Here is a 22,357-nt window from a genome sequence, read left to right as displayed (position 1 = left end):
ATTTAACTATTTAAACTATTTGACATTGCTTATATTGCTTATGATTTGTTTTCAATTAAATGAAAGTTAGTATGAGTATGATCCATAAAATTAAAATTAAAAATTTCGGATTTATCACTTAACTTTTAAAGTCGTTAGCTTAATTTCATATTTTTATATTTATGCAATTTATTCATTTTTTTATATAGTTTTATTTTTATAAATTTAACCCTTTTTTTATATATAATGTTTTATTTAAGGAATTAATATATTTATTGAATTTAATTATAATTATAATTATTGATTTATTTTACAAAAATATTATTCAATTAATAAAAAATAAACTATTATATTAAACAAAAAATATAAAACTTGGCCAAATTAAATGTGGATAAAATTTTATGTTTTGGTAAAAAATCATGTTTTTAGTTTAATTTTAGACTTCTAATCTTATTTAAAAAATAATCAAAGTTATTATTTGTTTAAATATTGTAAAAATTAAACATTATTAATAGGCATATTATTAATAATATTTTTTTAAAATATACATTATATTTTAAAATAACATTAATAATATTTATATCTTTATATTTTTATTTTTTTATATTATTTGATGTTAAAAAATTCTTTATATTTTTGTTATTATCATAATATTTATTATATTGAATATAGTAAATAATTTTGGATTTCATCAATAAAAAAGCCTATTTTTTATTTATAAAAATATATATATATATACAAGTTTTCTATATTTTGCTCTAAACTATCTAATTATAAATTAATAAAAAATAAATAAAATTCATTTTTATTAATACACAAACATTTCTAACAAAAAAAAAATTAAAAAAATGCTTTAAAATAAAATAAAAGATAAAATATAGGAGTAAGGATATATATTTAAATAGGAGATTTAATCTGATATATATTTAATAGAAAAAAATAATTAAAAATATTTTTTGAAAATTCTAAATTATTCATCTAAAGATATTTATAATAAAATTTTAAATTAATCCATATAATTAAATTAATTGAATTTTAAAAATGTTTGCCCAATCGAATAAATCATAGAAATTTAATAAGATAATTGTATATTTTTAATTCAAAAATATTATCCTTTAGGAAATCTAAAAACTTTATTAGAAAGTAATAAGTTAAACTTAATAAATAAAACTTAAATAATCTAATTAATAATAAATATACTAGAATGTTTACAAGATTTACATAATAATAATATAATTCATGGAAATCTAAAACCTGAGAATATATTGATAAATGAAGAAAATAATGAATATGTACCTAAAATTACAGATTTTATATATTCTAGAAACTTAAATGATAAAAAGGATGATTAAAGTTATTTATTTTTAGGACCTGATTATTTAAGAGAATATACAATATGTGAATAATCTGACTGGTGGAGTATTGGATGTATAATAGTTTATTTATTGGAAGTGACTTTAGATGAAATTAAGTAAATCTATGATGGTTAATACCCTGATATTCAATAAAAAAATAATAAAGATTTACTAGAGATAATTTTTAAAATGATGCACAAAGATAAAAATTAGAGAATAAGTATTATCGAAAGTATTTATTAAATATTAAAAATATGTTCAAATGATTATATACCTTAAAGATTTTAATAATATTAAAATTTAGGAATAGATTTATATAAAATATAGAAATATTAAGAAGTTATTTAATATTAAGAAAAAATACTTTAAATTAATGAAAATAGTGATAATAATTTTTTTATATATAATAAAGTTGGTAATATTTTTATAGAAATTCAAGAATATAAATAAGCTATTTTGTACTTTAAAAAATCTCTTGAAATAAATTAAAATAATTCATATGCATATATTAGTATAGGTAATATTTTAAATACACTTAATAAATTTAATGAAGCTATTAAATTTTATGAAAAAGCAGATCCTTAAAATTGTTTAGTTTAAAAAAATAAAGGAAATATATTTATGAATCTTAGAAAATATGAAGAAGCTAATAAATGCTTTGATTAAGCTATTTTATTAGATAAATAAGACTTTGAATGTTATTATAATAAAGGAAATTCATTAACTAAGCTAAAAATGTATAAGGAAGCAATTTAATATTATGAAAAAGCAATTGAAATAAATCCTAATTATTCTAATGCTTATTTTAATAAAGGAAATATTTTAATATCTTTTTAAAAAAATGTTGAGGCTTTTATTTAATTCGAAAAAGCAATAAAAATAAATCCCCATTTTTTCGAAGCTTATAATAATAGAGGAAATATCTTATTTTACCAAAAAAAATATTAAGAAGCTATTGATAGTTATTAATTTTGTATATAAATAAATCCAAATTTCCCAAATGCATATTTCAATTAAGGAAATGTTTATAAAATTCTAGTTTAGTATGAAAAAGCAATTTTTTGTTATAATAAATGTATTACTCTTAATCCTAATGATACATCAGCTTATTATAAGAAAGGTAAAATACTTAATTTATTGAAAAAATATGAGGATGCTATTTTATATTTAGATAAAGCTATTAGTTTAAATCCTTATTTTATTAAAGCTTATAAGATAAAAGCGGAAGTATTAAAAAATTAAAGAAAATATGATGATGCTCTAATTATTTTAGAAAAAGTAATTGAAGTTGATAAGTAAAATCTAAAATATTTAATAAAATAAGGATAATTATTAATGAAGTTAAAATAATATTAGAATAGTATCGATTGTTTTGAAAAAATATTATAAATATATCCTTTATAAGAAAATATTTTTTAGTATATAGGGAAAAATTATTATTATCTTGAAAAATACGAAAAAGCACTATTTTATTTTGAAAAAATTGTTGATAATAAGGATTTTGATATTTTTTTTTTTATAGGAAATATATTAAAAAAGTTAGAAAAATTCGAAAAAGCTATTGAATATTATGAAAAAGCTTAATTAATAAATTAGAATGATTATTATATTTATTTATAAAAGGGAGATTGTTATTTTTTTTTAGGAAAATTTCTAGAAGCTATTTCTTGTTATGATTAAGCTATTTAAATAAATGAAATTTTCTAAGATCCTTTTTTTAATAAAGGAAATGCATTTTATTATCTCTAAAATTTCTCAGAAGCCATTAAATGTTATCAGAAAGTAATAGAAATAAACCCTTAAGATTTTAAATCTTATAATAATATTGGGAACTCTTTTTAAAATCTAAAAAAATATAAAGATGCGGCTTTTAATTATGAAAAGGCTTTGTCTATAAATAAATTTTATATTGAAGGATTATTTAATAAAGGTAGTTTATTGATTGAAATAAGAAGCTTTCAAGAAGCGATAAACTGTTATGATTAAATTCTAGAAATAAGTAATTTCAATGTTGCGAGTTTATACAATAAAGGAAATATTCTTTTTTTTTATCTTTAAAATTATTAAGAGTCTATTAAATGTTATGAAGAAATTATATAAAAGAGTTAATCTGATGAAACTATTTTAAACCAATAAAAAAATCAAGAAATTAATTTGTAAGTCTTTCAAGGAAATTCTTATTTGTTATAAACTTTTATTAATGTATCGAAAGCATTAATTGAAATATAATAATATGAAAAAGCTATTTCTTATTTTGATTAGGCTTTAAAAATAGATTAATATAATATAGAAGCTTAATTCAATAAAGGAATATGTTTAAATTTAATCAAAAAATTTGAAAAAGCATCATAGTGTTTTTAAAATATAATAAATATGGAACCTAATAATTAAAAGGCTTATTTAAATTAAGGAATATGTTTAAAAAATCTATTTTAATATTAATAATCTTTAGAATGTTTAAATAAAGCAATTTTATTAAACGAAAACGATTTCTAAGCTATTTTTATAAAAGCAAAGGTTTTAAACGAAATTAAATAATATTAAGAAGCTATTGAATATTATAAAAGAGCCTTAAAATTAGATTGTAAAAATTATGAGGTTTTTTACTCCTTAGGTATTTCTTTTTATAATTTAGAATAATTTTAGGAAGCCATTAATTATTTTGATGAAACTATTTAATTTAATTAATCTTTTCTAGAGGCTTATTTTTATAGAGGAGTTGCTTTTTTTAATATTTAAAAATATGATGAAGCTATAGATAGCTTTTAAAAAGTTATTGAAATTAATCCTGATTATTTAGAAGCCTATATTTATAAAGGAAATTCATTTAAAAAGCTTTAAAAATATGAATGTTCTCTACTTTGTTATGAAGAGGCTTTAAGTAAAAATCCTGAATATGAAATTGCATATTTTAATAAAGGAAATATATTAATTCATCTTTAATAATACCAAGAATCTATTTTTTGTTTTGAATAGATTTTAAGCAAAAATATTAAGCATGCAGAAGCACATTATTAAAAAGGAATAGCATTAAAAGAGCAAAAAAAATTTAAAGAAGCAATCGAAAGTTTCGAAAAGGCGATAGAAATAAATGAAAAATATTACTAAGCTTATAATAATTAAGGAATTGCACTAACGGAAATTCAAGAGTATTAAAAAGCAATGAAATGTTATGAAAAAGCCATAAAAATAAATAAAAATTATGCCGAGGCATATAATAATAAAGGAATAATTTTATTTTTTTTAAATGAATTTACTGATGCTATAAAATGTTATTAGAAGGCTATAAAAATAAATAGCGAATTTTCTGAGGCATATAGTAATATTGGTACCGCTTTAAATTTTTAGGAAAAATATTAGGATGCTATTCCTTGCTTTCTTAAAGCTATTTCTATAAATAATTAATATTCTTTAGCTTATTAAAATACTGGAGTTTCTTATTTTAAACTTTCTTAATTTTTGAAAGCTGCTGTTTGTTTTGAAAAAGCTTTTTAGATTGATTAAAATAGTTATAATTCTTTATTCTTTATGAATTATTCTTTAAATTTATATAAGTAATCTTATACTAGTACTAGTACAGATGATTTCTAAAAGTCTTTGAATTAAACTTAATGTTAGAATCAATATGATTAAATTAATGATTTGTTTAAATAAGGAAATCTTCATAGCTTTTTAGACAAAAATATTGTCAATGATATAGATAATTAAACTCCTTAAAATAATGAAAAATAAACAGTCGAAAAAGAAGGGTAAAATAATTAAAGTTAGATATAGACTAAATCTAATAATTTAGAAGATTAATTGTGTTTAAATAAATATGAATAAAACATTTAAAAATAAATAAATGTAAATTCTTAATATTTAATTTAAATAAATTCAGATAATTCAGATTATTGATTTAGTTATTTTTTTAATTTTTTTTTTTTTTTTATAAAATTAATATGTTTGTTTATATTAATATTTTTTTTTTTTTTTTTTTTTTTTTTTGAATTCATTTATATAAAAAACATTTTTATAAAAAAATAAAAAAAATAATAAATATAATTATATTTATTGATACATTTTTTATTTATCAATTGATAAAATATTATTATATAAGATATTTAAATTTTATTATATAATAGAAGTTTAATAATTTAAAAAAAAAAAAAATTAAGAACAATAATAAATTAAGAATAAAATATAATAATATACTTAAAAAAATATAAATAAATAAAGCAATAAAATGGATGTTATAAATACAGTAAATTTATAAAAAGAAAATAAAATTAAAACATAAAAAATATAATTAAATAAAAAACATGCCATTAAAGATTAAGAATAAATAAATTAAATTAATTTTGTTTAAATAAAAAACTCTTATTTAAGTATTTGGCATCGCCCAACAAAAAATTAATTATATTTACTTAAAAATTAAAAAAATTTAACAATGGTTATAACTTTATAATCATTGAAAGAGCATGCAAATGAAATTTAATAATATTGTAAATAATTATAGCTTAAATGGTTACATATACCTTTAGAAGGAGCGAATCAATCGTTATTATCAAATAAATAAGTACTATCTATGATTTGTTAAAAATTAATCTAAATTATTAATATAATAGATGAAAGTAATGAAAATATAATAATTCATTGTGCGGCAGGAATTCATAGAACAGGAATTATAACTTATTGTATTTTTAGATTATTAAAATACAATACTTAAGAAAGTATGAAAAAAATATTTGAAATTAGAGAAGTAACACATAACTAAGTAGGTTAACAAAGAATCGAAGCAGCAGAAAATTTAATTGTGAAAAAAATTTAATAAAATATATAAAATAATATTGATTAAAAAATTTAAAATAATATATATAAAAAAAAAGATAATATAAATTAATTAATATAATGAGATTTAAAAAAATAAAAATATTAAATATAAATTACAAAATATAATAAAAAAAAATGTATGTATAATAAATCTAAATATATAAAAATTAATTAATAAAAAATATAAATATATAAATATATAATATATATAATATATATAAATATATATTTTTATATGTTTATATGTATTTAAATATTTATTTTTTATCTTTATAATATCTTATATTTTTAAATGTACATTTTATTTTATATAATTTTGAGTAATTTTTTTTACTTAATGATTTTTTTTTTATTTTATATAATTTTCATTTTTTATTTTGTTTTGTTTTATAGTTTTAGAATAAATATTATATATAATTTAATTTTTAATAAAATTTATTAAATTTATTTTATTTTTAATTTTATAATTCATTTTACTTATTATTTATATTGTTTATAATAATAATAAGCTGTTGCAAATAAAAAAATACCTATTACTCCTGCTATAATACTATAAATTAATTTTTTTTATTTATAACTTCTCTTTTTAGAGTTTTTCCACATTCTTTACATTTTAAATCTGCCTCTGCGGGTATGCTGCAATCTTCAACGTTAGCTAAAAAGCATTCACTATCGTTTTTATGTGTATATTTTCTTTCAAAAGTGTCATAATGGTAATTACTTCCTTAATTATAACACACTATACAACAATTATCACAATAACGATCGCATTCATCACAACTTCCTTTATTATCAAATAACGTTATAATAATTATAATAATAAAAAAAAATAATGCAGCTATCAGTGTTATAATACCTAAAGTAAAACAAGTTAAACAAACAAATAAATCGCAATAAAGTATTTTATAATAAACTTTAGTATTTAAATGTTTGCATTAACCATATTCCTTTATTTCATCATAATTATATGATATCTATTTATATTATTATTTTAAAAATTTAAATATTTTAGTTACATTTTTTGAGGTGAGGTAATTTTAATCAATTTAATCTAAGTTTTGATTTATTTAATACATTACTCGAAAATCTGATATTTAGTTTTGATAATATTATTAATTCTAAGCATTTTATTATTAATACTAAATATTATATTATTAACTTTAAGGGTTATATTATTAATATTAAGTATTATATTATTAATCTTAAGGATTTTAAGGTTAATTCATTGTTATTTAAATTAAAAATATACTTTTTTTTATTTAATCAATTTAAAATTAAAAAAATAAATGTTAATTTATTTTTTAAGCATTTCAATTAATATTTTATAAATCTATATTTATTTATGTATTTAATTTAAAAATATTAATATATTTTCTTATAAACTAATAAATCAATTATTATATATATTAAAAATATTAATCAAATGCATGTTATTTTTATTATAATTATAGCTTTTTTAATTTACATATATATGATATTTATAACTATAATTTACTATCTTCATCTAATAATTAAATATATATTTGTCTTATTTATATAACTTAATTATTTTATTCTAGAATTGACTATTAAATTTCTTTTTGATTTTATTTAGTTTATTAAATCTATCGCTTAATATTTTAAGCTTCTTCTATTTTAGAATTCTTAATTATATTAAGTTTTTTTTTTTATTGCAGATTTTATTTATTAGAAATATTGTATTAATTACTATTCAGATTATGTATAATCTAAATGCTTTTAATTTGATTTTTTATATAATTTTAAATTTTTTATTTTATTATTTAGTTTCTTTGTATAATTTTTATAAATATAACTTTATATCTTTAATACATTAAATAAGTTTTATTATTTCTATAAAAAAAAAAAAAATATTTTCTTTTTTCTTATAAAGTATTTTATTAAATTAAATTTTTATATCCATATATCGGTTAATTATTTTTATTAATTATGTAAAATTATATGTTTAATATTAAAATTTATTTTATATTAATTAATATTGAATTCTAATATTTTTCATTATTATATAGAAGAAACTTTAATATAAAATGAATTATTTATTTTTAATTAATTATATAAATATAATTATGTAAATTTAAATATTTTAATTTTAATTAAAATTGTATTATTTTTATTAAGAAAAATATTATACAGTTTCAGTTTAGTATATATGTAATTAAAATTTTGCATATTAATATTTTTTTATTATTATTTTTAATTTATTTAATAAAGATTTTTTTATTTTTCTTCTCATAAAAATAAATAAAATATTTTTATTTTATATAAAACCTACTTTAATTTTTTTAAAGTCTAATAGGAAAGCAATTTATATATATTTCTTGAAATTTTTCATATTAATAAATTATTTCTAATAATAAGTGTAATATTTAAATTATTTAAATTTAAAAATTCACATTTTATTTATAAAATAAGGAATTTATGATTTTTTTTTATCTTTTCATATAATTTAGTTTATTTTAAATATTTTTTTTAAATTTAATATAACCTTATTATGTTTTATGACTTTATTTTATAAGTTAAATATATAATTTAACTAATTTAAAATAATAATTAGGGAGTAGTATAAATAAAATAATTCTGTTTTTTAATTTTTTGTTAAAAAAATTTATGAGTGAAATTTTATGTCTTCAATATTTATTTTTTTATTAAAGAATTTCTCTCTTATGTTATGCTTAATTATAAACTTAATAATTTTTTTTTTTTTTTTATTAAATATTTTTAATTGTAAGAAAATGCCAATAAATTCTAGCTAATTATATAAAAATAAAATAAATATATAAAATATGTTAATGTATATATATATATATATTTAAATTAGATATAAATTATAATTATATAACATATATAATTTTATATATAATTATATATCTCATTCTATATTATTAATTTTGTCATTATTATTATGATCAATATTATTAATACTATTATTATTATTATTATTATTATTATTATTATTATTATTATTATTATTATTATTATTCTAACAATTGTTTTTATTAGAAATTTAGCTAGCATCAATTTGTTTTTTTTTTTTTCTATTAATGACACTTTGTATGTTACTTATATTATTGTATCCAGTCATTATTGGAATATTGAGTAAATTATTATTAGCTATTACTTTTTTTTTCTTTTATATATTAATTTTATTATTTTTTTTAATTAAAACAATGCTATTATTTTTTGTATCACTTTATAATCTATTTCTTTATTTAAGATGTTTTTCATGATATTAATTAAGGAGAATTTCATCTTATTTAAGGTCTTCTTCTAATTAAAAGAGGTTTTTGGCTTCTTTTTCTAATATTTTATAAGCCAAAAGTAAATGCTTATATTCTTATGGTGTTGATTTTTAAATTTATTAATCTAAAACTTCAATAATTTAATTCCATTTAAGTAATTGGTCTTTAGAAATATTTTAAAGTTTATTAAACATATCTTATATTTGATTTTTTAACATTATTTCCCAATCAACTTTAAGTTGTTCCATTTTAAAATCAATTTCTCTTTTATGTTTAATTCCCAAAAATTCGTCTTAAGCTTCATCTGTAAACAAATTATATTCTACACAAACAACTGCAAATTTATCGAAAGTTAAATTTTTTATTCCTTCATCATTTACTATATCTGCGTTATTTTCAAAAATTTAACTTAAAATATCTTCATCATAAATATCAGGTTCTATATGTTTATTTAAAATGAGAAATTCTTACAAATTACAAACACCATTTCCATCTAAATCACAAGCCGCGAAAGCATTTATGACATAAACTTTAGCACGATTTACTAGTTACCTGTATTTTAGTATCATTATGTTTAATACTTCATCAAAGTCTATTATTCCTGCAGAATGTACCGTATTGTTTTCTTTAGTACTTCTATTTCTTTCTTGAATATACTATTTTCTGATTCCGACATTCTGTATCTACAAAGTTACTCACATAAGCCATTATTCGAATAAATGGGACCATAAAATTAATCTCATTTTCATAAGGACATGGCGGTTATCCTACTGTAGATATGTTTTGGACGTAATTTAATACTTCTATGTATTTATTTAACTCATCTAATGTAAAATTAGTCAGTTTTATTTTCAAATAAACCTAGGAATCTTGCAAATAAATTAACTCTTAAAATGGCTATATGTTTTTTAATTGAAAGAAGAAAAATTGTAAATTTTAATCTACAACAGCTTTTAGGCCACATAATTTTGTTAAAAAATAATATGTGAAATTACTAAATTCATATTCTTTTATTAAATTATTATCATTTACCATATTCATTCTGTCTAGGTATATTAAATTAATTTCTTTCAATAAAGTAGGTAAAGGCATAAAATTAATAAATTTATGATATTTATTTTTTATTACTTTATCTACTAATTATTTTCCCATTGTATTTTGTTCTTAATCTAATAATTATATCTATTTTTTGTTATTTTTTATTATTTTTTTATATTTTTACTTTTTGTTAGTCTTATTATTTTTATGTTGATTTTTTAACTTCCTTTAAAAAAATTTTTTTGCGTTATTTTTTAAATTCTTCCATTTATGGATCATTACTTTCGTCATCTGACATATTTATATCTGCTATTGAATTGCTAATACTGTTTTAATTAGAGTTTAATTTATCCATTATAACTTAATATTTTTTTGTCAAACCAGAATTAAATTCTTCGGGTAAATCTAAATTTTCAGACGAACAACGTATTTTTGAGGATGTTATATTTATTTTTATATCACTCGTTATTTGCCCTTTTTTTTCCTAAAATTTCAATGCTTATTCTAATTTATTATTTTGTTCTATAAATGTATTTAAACTTTCTTAATTTTATAAAATTGAATCATATTAAAAATTCAATATAGAGTTTAATTCCGTTTATATATTTTTGGTCCCTTTTAAATTTAGACGATTTTCCATTATCAAAGAATAACCTGTTTATGTTTACTAACATTCCTACTTTTTTTAATCATATGCATTATTAAATGCTATGTAATTTAATTTTTCTATACTTAAATTCAGTGATGAATTATCATTTTTTTCACCTACTTCAGAATTAAATATGCTTTTTTTTTTTATCATATAATAAATATTTATTTATAAATATATCTATATACTCGGAATTTAAAGAATTTTTAGAATTCTAAGTTTATAAGTTTATTTTAATACTCCCAGTTTTTTTTTACTTCGGATATATTTTTAATTATTAATATTAGCATTATTATTTAATTTTACAATTTTTTATTATAATTTTTATATTTTCTATTTTAATTTTTAATTTTCATTAACTCCATTATCTTTTTAATTATTTACAAACTAGACTATTTCTTTCGATTTAATAATTTGATTTCTTAAATCTTTCATTAAATTATCTTAATTATCAATATTACTTTATTATTCATTTATTTTTTAATTTAATTATCCTACTAAATTTATTAATTCTGCAATTAATAATTCTTTCGATTAGAATATATTATCATTATATTTTTATAAATTAATTTACTAACTTCTCATTTTTAAGTTATCCTTTAATGAATTTTAAATAACTGTTTAACCTTAATACCCAACAATTGAATATTATATCAACTTTTTATAATAATTAAAATTAAATAATAATAAAAATAATAATATAGATTTAAACTTATTTTAATAATTCTTCTCTTTCCTAACAATCAAAAGCAATTTATCTTAATAATTCTTTTTTACAAGCATTTAAAGCATTATAAAAGCATTAAGCTTTAGTACCATCTTGTATTTTATCGATTTCTTTTAAATTAATATCTAACCATTTTTATAATGAAATAACATCGTTTCTTGTAGCAGGAGCTTCTGAAAAGGCAGAATTAATTTCTTTTTTTATACTTTATTAGTAATATTCTATTGTATAAATTAATGATTTAGATTTATTTGAGTAATCCGTTAATTAGTTATTATTTTGTTATTCATTAAAATTTTTTGTGAATTTTTAATTATTTATTTAATATTATTTAATTAGGTCTAAATCATTAGCTATTTATTGATTTACTTTTATTATTATTTGATTAGGTTTATCTATCTTTATATTTTATTCTGTAATCAAGCTTTTTTCTTGATTTCTTATTTAAGATAAATTTTATGTAAAATAAGAAGTTCTATTTGCCTTTTCATATAAAATATTAGGCTATAAAGTTTCAAAATCAGAATATTTTTATTATATTGAAGTTTATGTCTAAGGTATTTTCATAAAACTATTTCTTGCATTGCTTTTAGAAACGATTTTTTATTATTAACTGTTTAGTTTGTTATTATTTTTATTGTTCTAAGCTATTTTATACAGTTCAAAATTTTTTATATTACTTATGTCATCTTTTTGAGTTGTTTCGAATTTCTAATGGATAATATTTTATAATGTACTAGAACTAAGCTTTTATGATCGACTTAATTATTTTAATTAATAAAATTAGTCATTCGTTTATTGAAACTATTGAATACTAGTTTATTGTTTTTTAATTGTCTCTTATTAATTATAAAATCTTTTTATAGGAAGATTAGGCTAATTTTTATTTTCTAGCAATTTTTCTGAGATAAATTTATTATTTATATTTAATTTATTATTTGTTATTTTGGATTATTATTCTTCCATTAAGTTTTTATACATATTTTTAATTTATTTAATAAAACTTTTTTTTTTTTAAAAAAAAAAAAAAAATTTAATTATATATATATTAAAATACTATTAATGTTTATTTTATTAAAATTTTAAGCTGATAATAATTAATGTTTAAAAAAATATTATTTCTATTTATTTTTTTATAAATTTAATATATTATATTTTAGTTTTTTATATTAAGAAATTAATTAATTAAAAAAAAAAAAAAACTATCATAAATAATAAGATAATTGATAATATGTATAGTTAAAATTAAGTATATTAACATTTGTTTATTATATAATAGATTTTTTTTAATTTGTAAATAAATAAAGCATTAAAATTAAATATATATATTTATAAAAAAAGTTATATTTCAATATATTTTTTTTTCTATTGATTGTTATAACTAAAAAAATAAAAATTAAATTACATTAATTAATAAACTAAAAAACAATACATTTTTTTTTATTTTTATAGCTTTGAAACATTAAATACAATTTATTTAAAAATAAATTAAAAAAATAAAATTTAAAATAGAAATAAAAATAATATAAATTTTATTATAAATAATAAAATTATAATTTATATATAAAAATAAATATTAAAAGTAAATACAAATTTTTCTTTTTATTTACATAAGAAAATAAAAAAACTATGTAATAATTAGAATAATAATTAAACTAAGGAGATGACACATTTTAAAACTTTTCCTCCTATTTTATTGCTATAAAAGTATTAGGATAAGGCTCATTTGGAAAAGTAATATAAGCTATTGACTAATAAACAGAAGAAGAAATAGCAGTGAAAGTAAAATAATAATAATAAAAAAAAAGAAAAAAAAAAAGATAATTAACAAAAAACGAATGTCAGAATAAAGTATATAAAAAATAAAATAAGAAGCCATAATACTCTAAAAATTAAATCATAAAAATATTATAAAATTTAAGAAATTAATAGAAACAAAAACAAAAATATTAATCGGTATGGAACTTGCCAAAGGAGGGTCATTAAATTATTAAATCAAATAAAGAAAAAAATAAAATATTAAATTTACTGAAACCGAAGTTTCTTTAATAACTAAATCTATTATAGAAGGTTTAGCTTATATGCATTCTTAAAATATTATACACAGAGATTTAAAACCAGGTTTTTATTTTAATTTAAAATATTTATATAAATTCATGCACTTTTTTTTTGTTTACAAAAATAAAAATAAAAAAAGATAATATTTTAATTAATGATTTGAATGATTTATAAAATATTAAAATTGCAGATTTTGGTTTAAGTTCGGTTTTCTGTTTTTGGAATACAAATGCTTATACTTAATAATGTGGAACTTTATTATATATGGCACCAGAATTCTTCGTTTCTTGCGCATATTCTAAATAAATCGATCTTTGGAGTTGTGGAATTATTATTTATAATTTGCTAGATTAAGGTAATCATCCTTTTTATGATCCGAAAAAAGATAATTCAGACAGTTTCAAAAATAAATTAATAAACAAAGAATAATTAGTGTTAAGATATCCTGATCATTTTTCGAAAATAGTATAGAATTTGATTGAAAAATTACTGGATTTTAATCCAACTTAGAGATATTCAGCAATATAAGTACTATAACATCCTTTTACGACAATGAGAAGTGAAGATAAAATTCCTTTAACACTAAATGAGAAGATTTTTTGTGTATAGAAAATGTAGGACTTTATATAAAAGGCGAAGTGTTGTATGTTTTTGAAATTTTTGTTGTTAAAATGCAATAGTTCTTAATATATTAAATATAATAAAAACTTAAAGAATTATTTTTAATAAAATAGAGTTTGCTAAATAAATCAAAATTAAGAAAATATTGGTTAAAGAAGAAAAATTTCATTAAAAAATAATAATTTAAACGATATTTCAAATGAAAGATAATATTGTTTGAAAGTTTCTTAAATATTAGTATTATCAAATATAGAATAATTATATCCAAGAAATAAAATACCTTTAAGATGTAATTAAAGTGTGTATAGAAGATAAAGTTCAAACTATACTAGAGATAATAATAAAAATAATTTTAATTTACTTCCTAAATTATTTTTATAAGATAAATATATTTAAAGTCTAAATTAATTAGCTGTAGAAACTATTAATTAAGTAATTTAATATTTTTAAAATATATATATTATCATTATTTATATATATATATATATATATATATATATATATATATAGGAAAAATAAGCTGTATAAAAAGGTATTATGAAAAGATATTTAATGAATACTTAATCAAGATAACACAATATAAATATGAAACATTTTTTCAAATGAATTTTAAATAAAATATTAATAAATAATTTATTAATAGAATAATTTATATATATATATATAAATAATATTATTATATCTACCTTTATTATTTTTTTTATATTTATCACTTATAAAGTTATATATATATATATATATATTTATTTTTTAATTATAAAATTAATACTAAAATTAGAATTAATCTATAAGTTAAAAATATTTATTTAAAATGTATAAAATTAATTTATTAATATAGACTTTCTTTAATATTTAAAATATATATATATATATATATATATATATATATATATTTATAATAAAATCAAATGATAATAAAATTATAAATAAAGAAAAAAAAAAGAAATTTTAATGTTAAATTACTTTCTAAATATTTTATTCATTTAATCATCTTTATAAAAAATATAATTTCTATTAATTATTTAATTTAAATTTTTTTTTTTTAAATAATTTTAATAGTTTTATAAATCTTCTTATGATATTTTTTTTATTTTCTGTTCCTATTTTATAATTATATTTTAATAAAATACAATAATTAAATGAATACATTATAATTAAATTTAGAATTTTCCATAAATAAATTTATATTTCTAAATCATTTAAATCAAAAAATAATTCTATTTATTTTAATTTTTTAAAATATCTTACCGAATATTACATTTTCCAGCCAGCTGGTTGTTCATTATTTTTAAAAAAAATTATATTTGTATATTATAATTTTTTCTTATTTAAATATACTAATTTATAATTAATAAAATAATTTTTTTACATATATATTAATTCATTTTATACGATATTTTTTATAAATTTTTATATTTTTAAAATTAATTTAAAGACAGAGATTAATTTAAAAAAAACTTTGATTATTAATTAATATTTTTTCATTATATTATATTAGTTTTTTTATTTCTATTTTTAATATCTTATAGTATAAAATGTTTGCTGTTTTTTATTTTAATTAATAAAATTATTATAACTATTATTAATATTATTTGATTTTATTATTTAAAGTATTTATTACTTGTTTATATATTTCAACAAATTCTTAAACTTAAATTTAGATTTTACCTTTTAATTTTAAATAATCAGTGTATTTGTCCTATAGAAAAATTTATTAGATATTTTTATTTTTAATATAAATATATATATATATATATATATATTTTTTTTTTCTATTTCAAAAATAAAATAAAATAAATATAAAAATAAAAGATTACTTTTTATCTAAAATAGAAAGTATATTATTATTCAAAATAAATAAATAAAATATTCTTATAATAAATTTTCTTATTTAAAAAGTTTTATTAATAGTTATATATATATGATGTTTTTTTTTATTTATATTTATATGTAATTAGTATAGTATAATTAATAATTTATTATTTTTTATAAAAAAGATATATAAATTTATATTTAATTTTATTTTGTAAATAAAATAAAAAAATATGTCCAAATAATATCGAATATCGTAAAAATAAATAAGTATTTAGCATTAATTTAAAGGAGATACACAAAAACACATAATACCTTTACATAACTACAAATTATTATTAATATATAAGTAAAAAGATTAATCATATTCTAATTATATTTTATAAGATGTAAAATATAATAATTAAATTAGTTAAGGAACATTTTAATATTATCCTGAAAAATATTGTAATATTGATGATTAGTTATTTGTTTTTTATTAATAAAGTGCATAAAAATTAGTTTTATTTAATTTATAATAGCAATAGTTTATAGATTATTTTTAAATATAAGCTCCTACAATATAATGTGTACCTGAAAACTTGCGAAAAAATGAAGATTTTATAACTGACGTTGTAAATGATAGCCAATTATACTCATTCAGTGAGAGTAAAATAGTTGTTTTATGTGAAAAAAAACAAAGAAATGATAATATGGTTAATATTTAAGAATTAATATTAACGGCATATTCAACATAAGATGAATAATAGGGAAAAAATTATAAAATATAATAAATAATAATAAACATAGAATAAGGATAGGGAGAAAAAATAATAGAAAAACTAGACGAAAGGGATAAATTAGTAATTTGCTCTAATGTATTTTATGAAAAAAGTACAATGAAATTCCATATATGGAATATATTAAAATGCGAATCACCTTTATAAGTTATAGTTTTGGAATTATAAATAAGCGGGGTTCTTATAAGTATTACTAATTGGGAAAAAGAATATGATATTGCGTTTTGGTTTAACATGAAATAATAAGAACCAGAGATATTAATTTATAATTAAGAAAGTTAATTATAATCCACTTTTAGTTGGAATATATAATAGTAATAAAAATTACTTTCATAAGTACTTAATGTAGATTTCAAAAAATAAAGAATTATAGTATAAACAATATGCGATTGCGGATAAAATCTAGAAATTATAAACACTGAAAGTTAAAAAATTAGCTTTTCCTAATAAATTTGTGATAGTTAGTTTTATGAAAATAATTTGTAATTTTATGTTGAATGCTTAAATGATTATGAAATTGAATTTGAAACAAAATTTAATGTGAATTCAATTGTAGGAATAAAAACAACACAGCTTAATTTTCTTAATAAAAAATAAATAACATAGTTCTATGGGGAATAAGTGTCTAAATCTATTGTAGATATGTTAAATGACAATTGAAAAAAAGAATGTTTTAGTTAGATAAAATTATAAATGTATATATTTATATATATAAATATATAAATAAATATATATATTAATATATAAATATATATTTTTATATATATATATATATTTATATTTTTTTTATATTTCTTTACATCATTTATTTTTATTATTTCTTTCCATAAACTTTTTTCTTAATTTTGCATCATTTCTTTAAATTTCTTCTCCTTTTTCTTTTTCATTTTAAGCTTTTTTTAAGTCTCCTGCCAATAAGTATTATTTATCTTTTCTTTTCGAATGATCACTACTTAACTCAGAATCAATTATATTAATTTAAACAGGTAAAATATCTCTAAAGTCCCAATATTTTTTTCCATCAAATTCAATGAAACCTAAATATGATCCATAGCAATTAGAAACTGTTTTGCCATTAACTTTAATTTCTCCTGATATATAATCTGAAGGTTTTTTTTTACTTTTCCTATATTAATTATTGCTGATATTTTATTTTAAACATCCGTAAATTCAATAGAACCTAAAGTTTCAGTTTTCATAGTTCCCATAAATGTCCCACTATAATATTCATAACCAAAATTATATTTAATAGTTTATCCATCTTTAAAAATAAGACATCTTTTTCCTTTATTTTTCAGAGTTAAAGAATTCCAGCCAGCTTTAGCTTCATATAAATAATATCCATAAAATTTATAAAAATTATTAGGACCTGTAACAAGAAAATATGAGACCTAAAATATAAAAATGTAAAATATACATATATAAAAATATATAAATATATTAAAATATTTATTTATAAATATATAAAATAAAATATTTTATATAAAAAAAAATTATATATTTTATAAGAATATTAAAGTGAAATAAAATATAAAAAATATATTAATTAATACAGGAGGATGATGAGAAATTTATTCAGCATACAATTTAGTTCCATCAATATAGCTTCCTTATAGAGTTTCACCCAAAATTGGATTAAGAGGCTTTAAGAAAGTATTGGCAACAGGAAAATTAGCAAAAGTGGCTGTAATAATTAATTTAAAATCTCTCCACTAGATCATTAATATTAGCAGCTTTATTTATATAAACGGGAAAAAGACAAGACCCTAAAAGTATTGTTTAAAGGGCACTTTTAGGGATCATAGCTTTTATAGGAAAACTGACTTATGTAAGATTAAAGTCTCCTGAAATAATTTTTCTACCAATTTCTTTAATTATAAATTTACCAACATTTCTTGTATTATTAACTATTCCTTCATCAGGACATATTTTCCCTCCTGCTTTATGTGCATCTTTTATTCTTTCTTCTTATTTATTATTATTATTTAAAGGTATATTATCAGATATTTTTTATAAAGTTTATTTATTTCCTATAAAATATTCGTTTTTATCAGCGGCTTTTAATATTTATATATCTTCTTCATCTTCCTCTTCTTCTTCATCTTCTTCTTCATCTTCTTATTACTCTTCTATGTTGTTTTTTTTATCTTGTTCCTCAAGTATATTATGTTTTTTTTCATCTAATAAATTTGTTAGAAACTAGCTTTACTTTGTTTCTGTTCTTTAAGAGGTTATAAGTTGGTTTTTTTAAGACTCAACTTGACAAAAAGATTAAAATTACATTTTCATCTTCAGTATCAGATTCTATTAATTAACCTTTTTCTGTTTAATCAATATTCTATAGTATATGCTTTTATACACTTGAAATTTTAAAATTGTTATTGTCTGAAAGATTAGGAGATTATGAAAGTTTAAAAGGAGAATCTTTAACTAAAAAACATGGCGGTTATCTATTTTTAAATTAATCTAATTAGATTATTTCAATATTCTTTTTTTAAATTAAACTTAATTCTTCACCAACATCATCAAGTTCTTTCTCAAAATATTAATCATCTATATCAATAATTTAAATATATATTTACTTTTAAAATTAATTTTATTAAATTTTTTTTAGTTTAAATTAATAATAATATTTATAAAATATAAAAAAAAAAAATTAATATATTATTAATATATAATGGAAAAAATATGTAAATATATTTATTTATAATATAAATATACATATATATATTTTAATATTTATAATAAAATAAATAAAGACAATTATATAAAAATAAACATATATATATAATAATAAATTTATATATATATATATATTATTAATATATATATATATATTTATATTAATTATTAAAAATTACTTATTTTATATGGTTTTATTATATTCTTTTATATTTGATTTAGTTAATTAATATTTTTTATTTATATAGATTAAAAAACTATAAATTCATACATATCTTCTTCATATTCTTCGCTTTTTTCTTTTCTGTTTTCAATATAATATTCTAACAATTTATTCATTTTTATTTTAAGTTTATTATACTATTCATCATTTTTTTATGTGCAATCAAAATCTTCTAAATTAACCTTCATTTAAGTTTTTTATAAATCTTATAATCCTTATTTAGAAATACCTAAAATATTATTTTTATTTAAATATAAAACTTCATTTTCAGTTTATAGAATTTTCTCCATATACTCATCATCAATTTCTAAAGCGAATTCTCTTTTTGTCCTTTCTTAAAGTTCTTTTTATATTTATTTTTTCTTTTTTTTCTAATTAATCAACCTGTATACTTTAAATAAATTTTCATGGATTACTTAGTTTTTTTATTCTTTGCTTTTTCCTATCAAATCAATTGTGCCGGCTATAGGTTTAAATACTAGGCCAATTGTTGTATTTAATTATATATTATTACTATTATAATAATTATTATTATTATTATTATTATTATTATTATTATTATTATTATTATAAATATTTTTATTATTATTATTTTTGTTTTCACACTTGAATGGGTTAATAATAAATTCGCTTATTGCATTTAATATTTCATTTAAAATAAAACTTTCACTAAAAAATAAATTTTTTACTGGCATATAACCTTTTATTTTGTTTTTTCTTTGTTTTTATATTTTTTTTCTTTCTTAATCATGTAATTTTTAAGTGTTATTTACTATAATTCCTCCTGTTAAATTAAATGACTATCCCTATATATATATTATACATTTTCCTAATGTTACATAAAAACCATTTTCTGATGCTATATATACTTATATATAAATATATATCATTAAATTTTTTTTATACATTTTAATATTAAATTAAAACACATATCCAATAATTCTCGTATTTTTCCTGGATTTTTATTAGAAAATAGTGTTACTAAAAATTTACGTCCTTTTTTATTTCTAAATCTTATAATTTCATCAACTTCTTCTTCTTCTTGTTCTTCGAAACGACCTTTTATTAATGTAAAATATGTCGAAGGTTTTGTTTAGGTTTCCTTTTTATAACATAAAAGACGACCTTTTTGCATATCTAAAGCAAAAAATTAGCGATATTTAACACTCCATTTTGTATAGTGAACAAATCCTAATATATTACTAGTTGATACTTACTATGTGAAGTTTTCAGATAATTTTTTTATTTGATTTTCTTAATTCGAATTAAATTCTTCAGATGACTCGCTATAAAATACTTTATTATCATTTAAGGAAAATTGATATATTAAATCGTTAGTATGTTATTAAAGAGACATATATTATTTTTTTTAATAAATTATTATAAATGTAAAATTTTGTAATTTTATATAAAATTATCTTTTATTTATTTATTTTTAATATTATTAATATAAATTAAAAATAGAGATATTATTTTATCATTATATTAAATATATTTATAATAATATAAAGAAACATATTAATAACAAAAATTATATTGATGATAAAAATATAAGAAAATAAATAATTAAGAAATAATAAAATATAAAAAATATATATATTTTGAAAAACTAAATAATAATAAAAAATATATTTATTACTTATATTTAAATATAATTAAGATAAATTTATTTTAAAATAAATATTTACAAATAATAAGAAAATTAAATAATATATAAATAAAATTATATATATATATATATATATGAATATATATTTATATATAAAATATTTAATTTTATAAAAATATTATTTTATTTATAATATTTATTTATTAATTAAGATAATTTAAATTTAATATCTTTTAATTTTCATTTCAAAATATATTTGTAATTTTTTTTATAAGGTATAATTTTAAATTTAATTTTATTATCAATATAATTTCTTAACTTTTATTAATAAAATATTAAATTTATTTATAAAAATCTGATTCCATATATGACTGTAATTTTTTTATTTATTTAATTTAGAATTTTTAAATTATAATACATAAATAATTTTAATTAAAGAAAATATTATATTTTATTTATAAAGATATTTATTTTCATTTGTATATATTTTTTATATTTTATTTTATATTATATTATTTTATAAAAAAATATAAAATTAAATATTATTAATTTATTTTATTATTAATATTATTATTAATTAATTTCAAATTATTATATTTTTATAATATTTTTTTTAAAATATCTATAAACAAATATATATTAAAAATTTAATAGTATTCAATTAAAAAAAAAACAATTAAATATTTAAATTTTTATTGAACCTATTTATTATTGATTTTATTTTTAAAAGTATTTTTTTAAAAATAATTTAAAAAA

General features: G+C 16.0%; 2 protein-coding genes across 2 annotated transcripts, besides 39 other annotated features; one reads left to right on the top strand and one right to left on the bottom strand. All coding sequences in view use genetic code 6, as the record gives it.

Annotated features, from left to right (window-relative positions):
• Positions 1–151: 151 nt before the first annotated feature.
• Positions 152–223: a microsatellite.
• A 1,303-nt stretch (positions 224–1,526) lies between these two features.
• Positions 1,527–5,231, top strand: IMG5_121130 (tpr repeat protein; the record flags this gene model as incomplete). The annotated part of the gene is made up of 2 exons (XM_004032448.1): positions 1,527–3,438; positions 3,505–5,231. 2 exons carry the CDS (start codon positions 1,527–1,529, stop codon positions 5,229–5,231), a joined length of 3,639 nt encoding a protein of 1,212 aa, XP_004032496.1.
• A 63-nt stretch (positions 5,232–5,294) lies between these two features.
• Positions 5,295–5,321: a microsatellite.
• A 5-nt stretch (positions 5,322–5,326) lies between these two features.
• Positions 5,327–5,356: a microsatellite.
• Positions 5,357–6,179: 823 nt separating this feature from the next.
• Positions 6,180–6,282: a microsatellite.
• Positions 6,283–6,292: 10 nt separating this feature from the next.
• Positions 6,293–6,362: a microsatellite.
• Positions 6,300–6,374: a microsatellite.
• Positions 6,328–6,375: a microsatellite.
• Positions 6,335–6,391: a microsatellite.
• Positions 6,343–6,383: a microsatellite.
• Positions 6,392–6,394: 3 nt separating the features above from the next.
• Positions 6,395–6,437: a microsatellite.
• An 815-nt stretch (positions 6,438–7,252) lies between these two features.
• Positions 7,253–7,353: a microsatellite.
• Positions 7,253–7,360: a microsatellite.
• A 736-nt stretch (positions 7,361–8,096) lies between these two features.
• Positions 8,097–8,136: a microsatellite.
• An 846-nt stretch (positions 8,137–8,982) lies between these two features.
• Positions 8,983–9,031: a microsatellite.
• Positions 9,032–9,057: 26 nt separating this feature from the next.
• Positions 9,058–9,144: a microsatellite.
• A 2,241-nt stretch (positions 9,145–11,385) lies between these two features.
• Positions 11,386–11,444: a microsatellite.
• A 1,887-nt stretch (positions 11,445–13,331) lies between these two features.
• Positions 13,332–13,398: a microsatellite.
• A 1,549-nt stretch (positions 13,399–14,947) lies between these two features.
• Positions 14,948–15,005: a microsatellite.
• A 110-nt stretch (positions 15,006–15,115) lies between these two features.
• Positions 15,116–15,149: a microsatellite.
• A 204-nt stretch (positions 15,150–15,353) lies between these two features.
• Positions 15,354–15,394: a microsatellite.
• Positions 15,395–15,621: 227 nt separating this feature from the next.
• Positions 15,622–15,656: a microsatellite.
• Positions 15,657–16,229: 573 nt separating this feature from the next.
• Positions 16,230–16,259: a microsatellite.
• Positions 16,260–17,783: 1,524 nt separating this feature from the next.
• Positions 17,784–17,868: a microsatellite.
• Positions 17,867–17,915: a microsatellite.
• Positions 17,916–18,107: 192 nt separating this feature from the next.
• Positions 18,108–19,347, bottom strand: IMG5_121120 (oxysterol binding, putative; the record flags this gene model as incomplete). Its single annotated transcript, XM_004032447.1, has 2 exons — positions 18,108–18,478; positions 18,641–19,347. A coding segment is annotated over one exon (639 nt), but the record flags the coding sequence as incomplete, so codon positions are not given.
• Positions 18,482–18,564: a microsatellite.
• Positions 18,499–18,536: a microsatellite.
• Positions 18,509–18,566: a microsatellite.
• Positions 19,162–19,207: a microsatellite.
• Positions 19,165–19,207: a microsatellite.
• A 519-nt stretch (positions 19,348–19,866) lies between the features above and the next one.
• Positions 19,867–19,931: a microsatellite.
• Positions 19,868–19,941: a microsatellite.
• Positions 19,942–20,491: 550 nt separating this feature from the next.
• Positions 20,492–20,585: a microsatellite.
• Positions 20,586–20,693: 108 nt separating this feature from the next.
• Positions 20,694–20,734: a microsatellite.
• An 800-nt stretch (positions 20,735–21,534) lies between these two features.
• Positions 21,535–21,585: a microsatellite.
• Positions 21,586–21,716: 131 nt separating this feature from the next.
• Positions 21,717–21,756: a microsatellite.
• Positions 21,757–21,915: 159 nt separating this feature from the next.
• Positions 21,916–21,954: a microsatellite.
• A 129-nt stretch (positions 21,955–22,083) lies between these two features.
• Positions 22,084–22,123: a microsatellite.
• Positions 22,124–22,139: 16 nt separating this feature from the next.
• Positions 22,140–22,179: a microsatellite.
• Positions 22,142–22,183: a microsatellite.
• Positions 22,184–22,357: the final 174 nt, after the last annotated feature.

Source organism: Ichthyophthirius multifiliis (genome assembly GCF_000220395.1).
Source record: "Ichthyophthirius multifiliis unplaced genomic scaffold scaff_1120509250967, whole genome shotgun sequence".
Classification (NCBI taxonomy): domain Eukaryota; phylum Ciliophora; class Oligohymenophorea; order Hymenostomatida; genus Ichthyophthirius; species Ichthyophthirius multifiliis.
The sequence above is the reverse complement of the archived record's forward strand: the minus strand, read 5'-3'. Positions and strand labels throughout refer to the sequence as shown.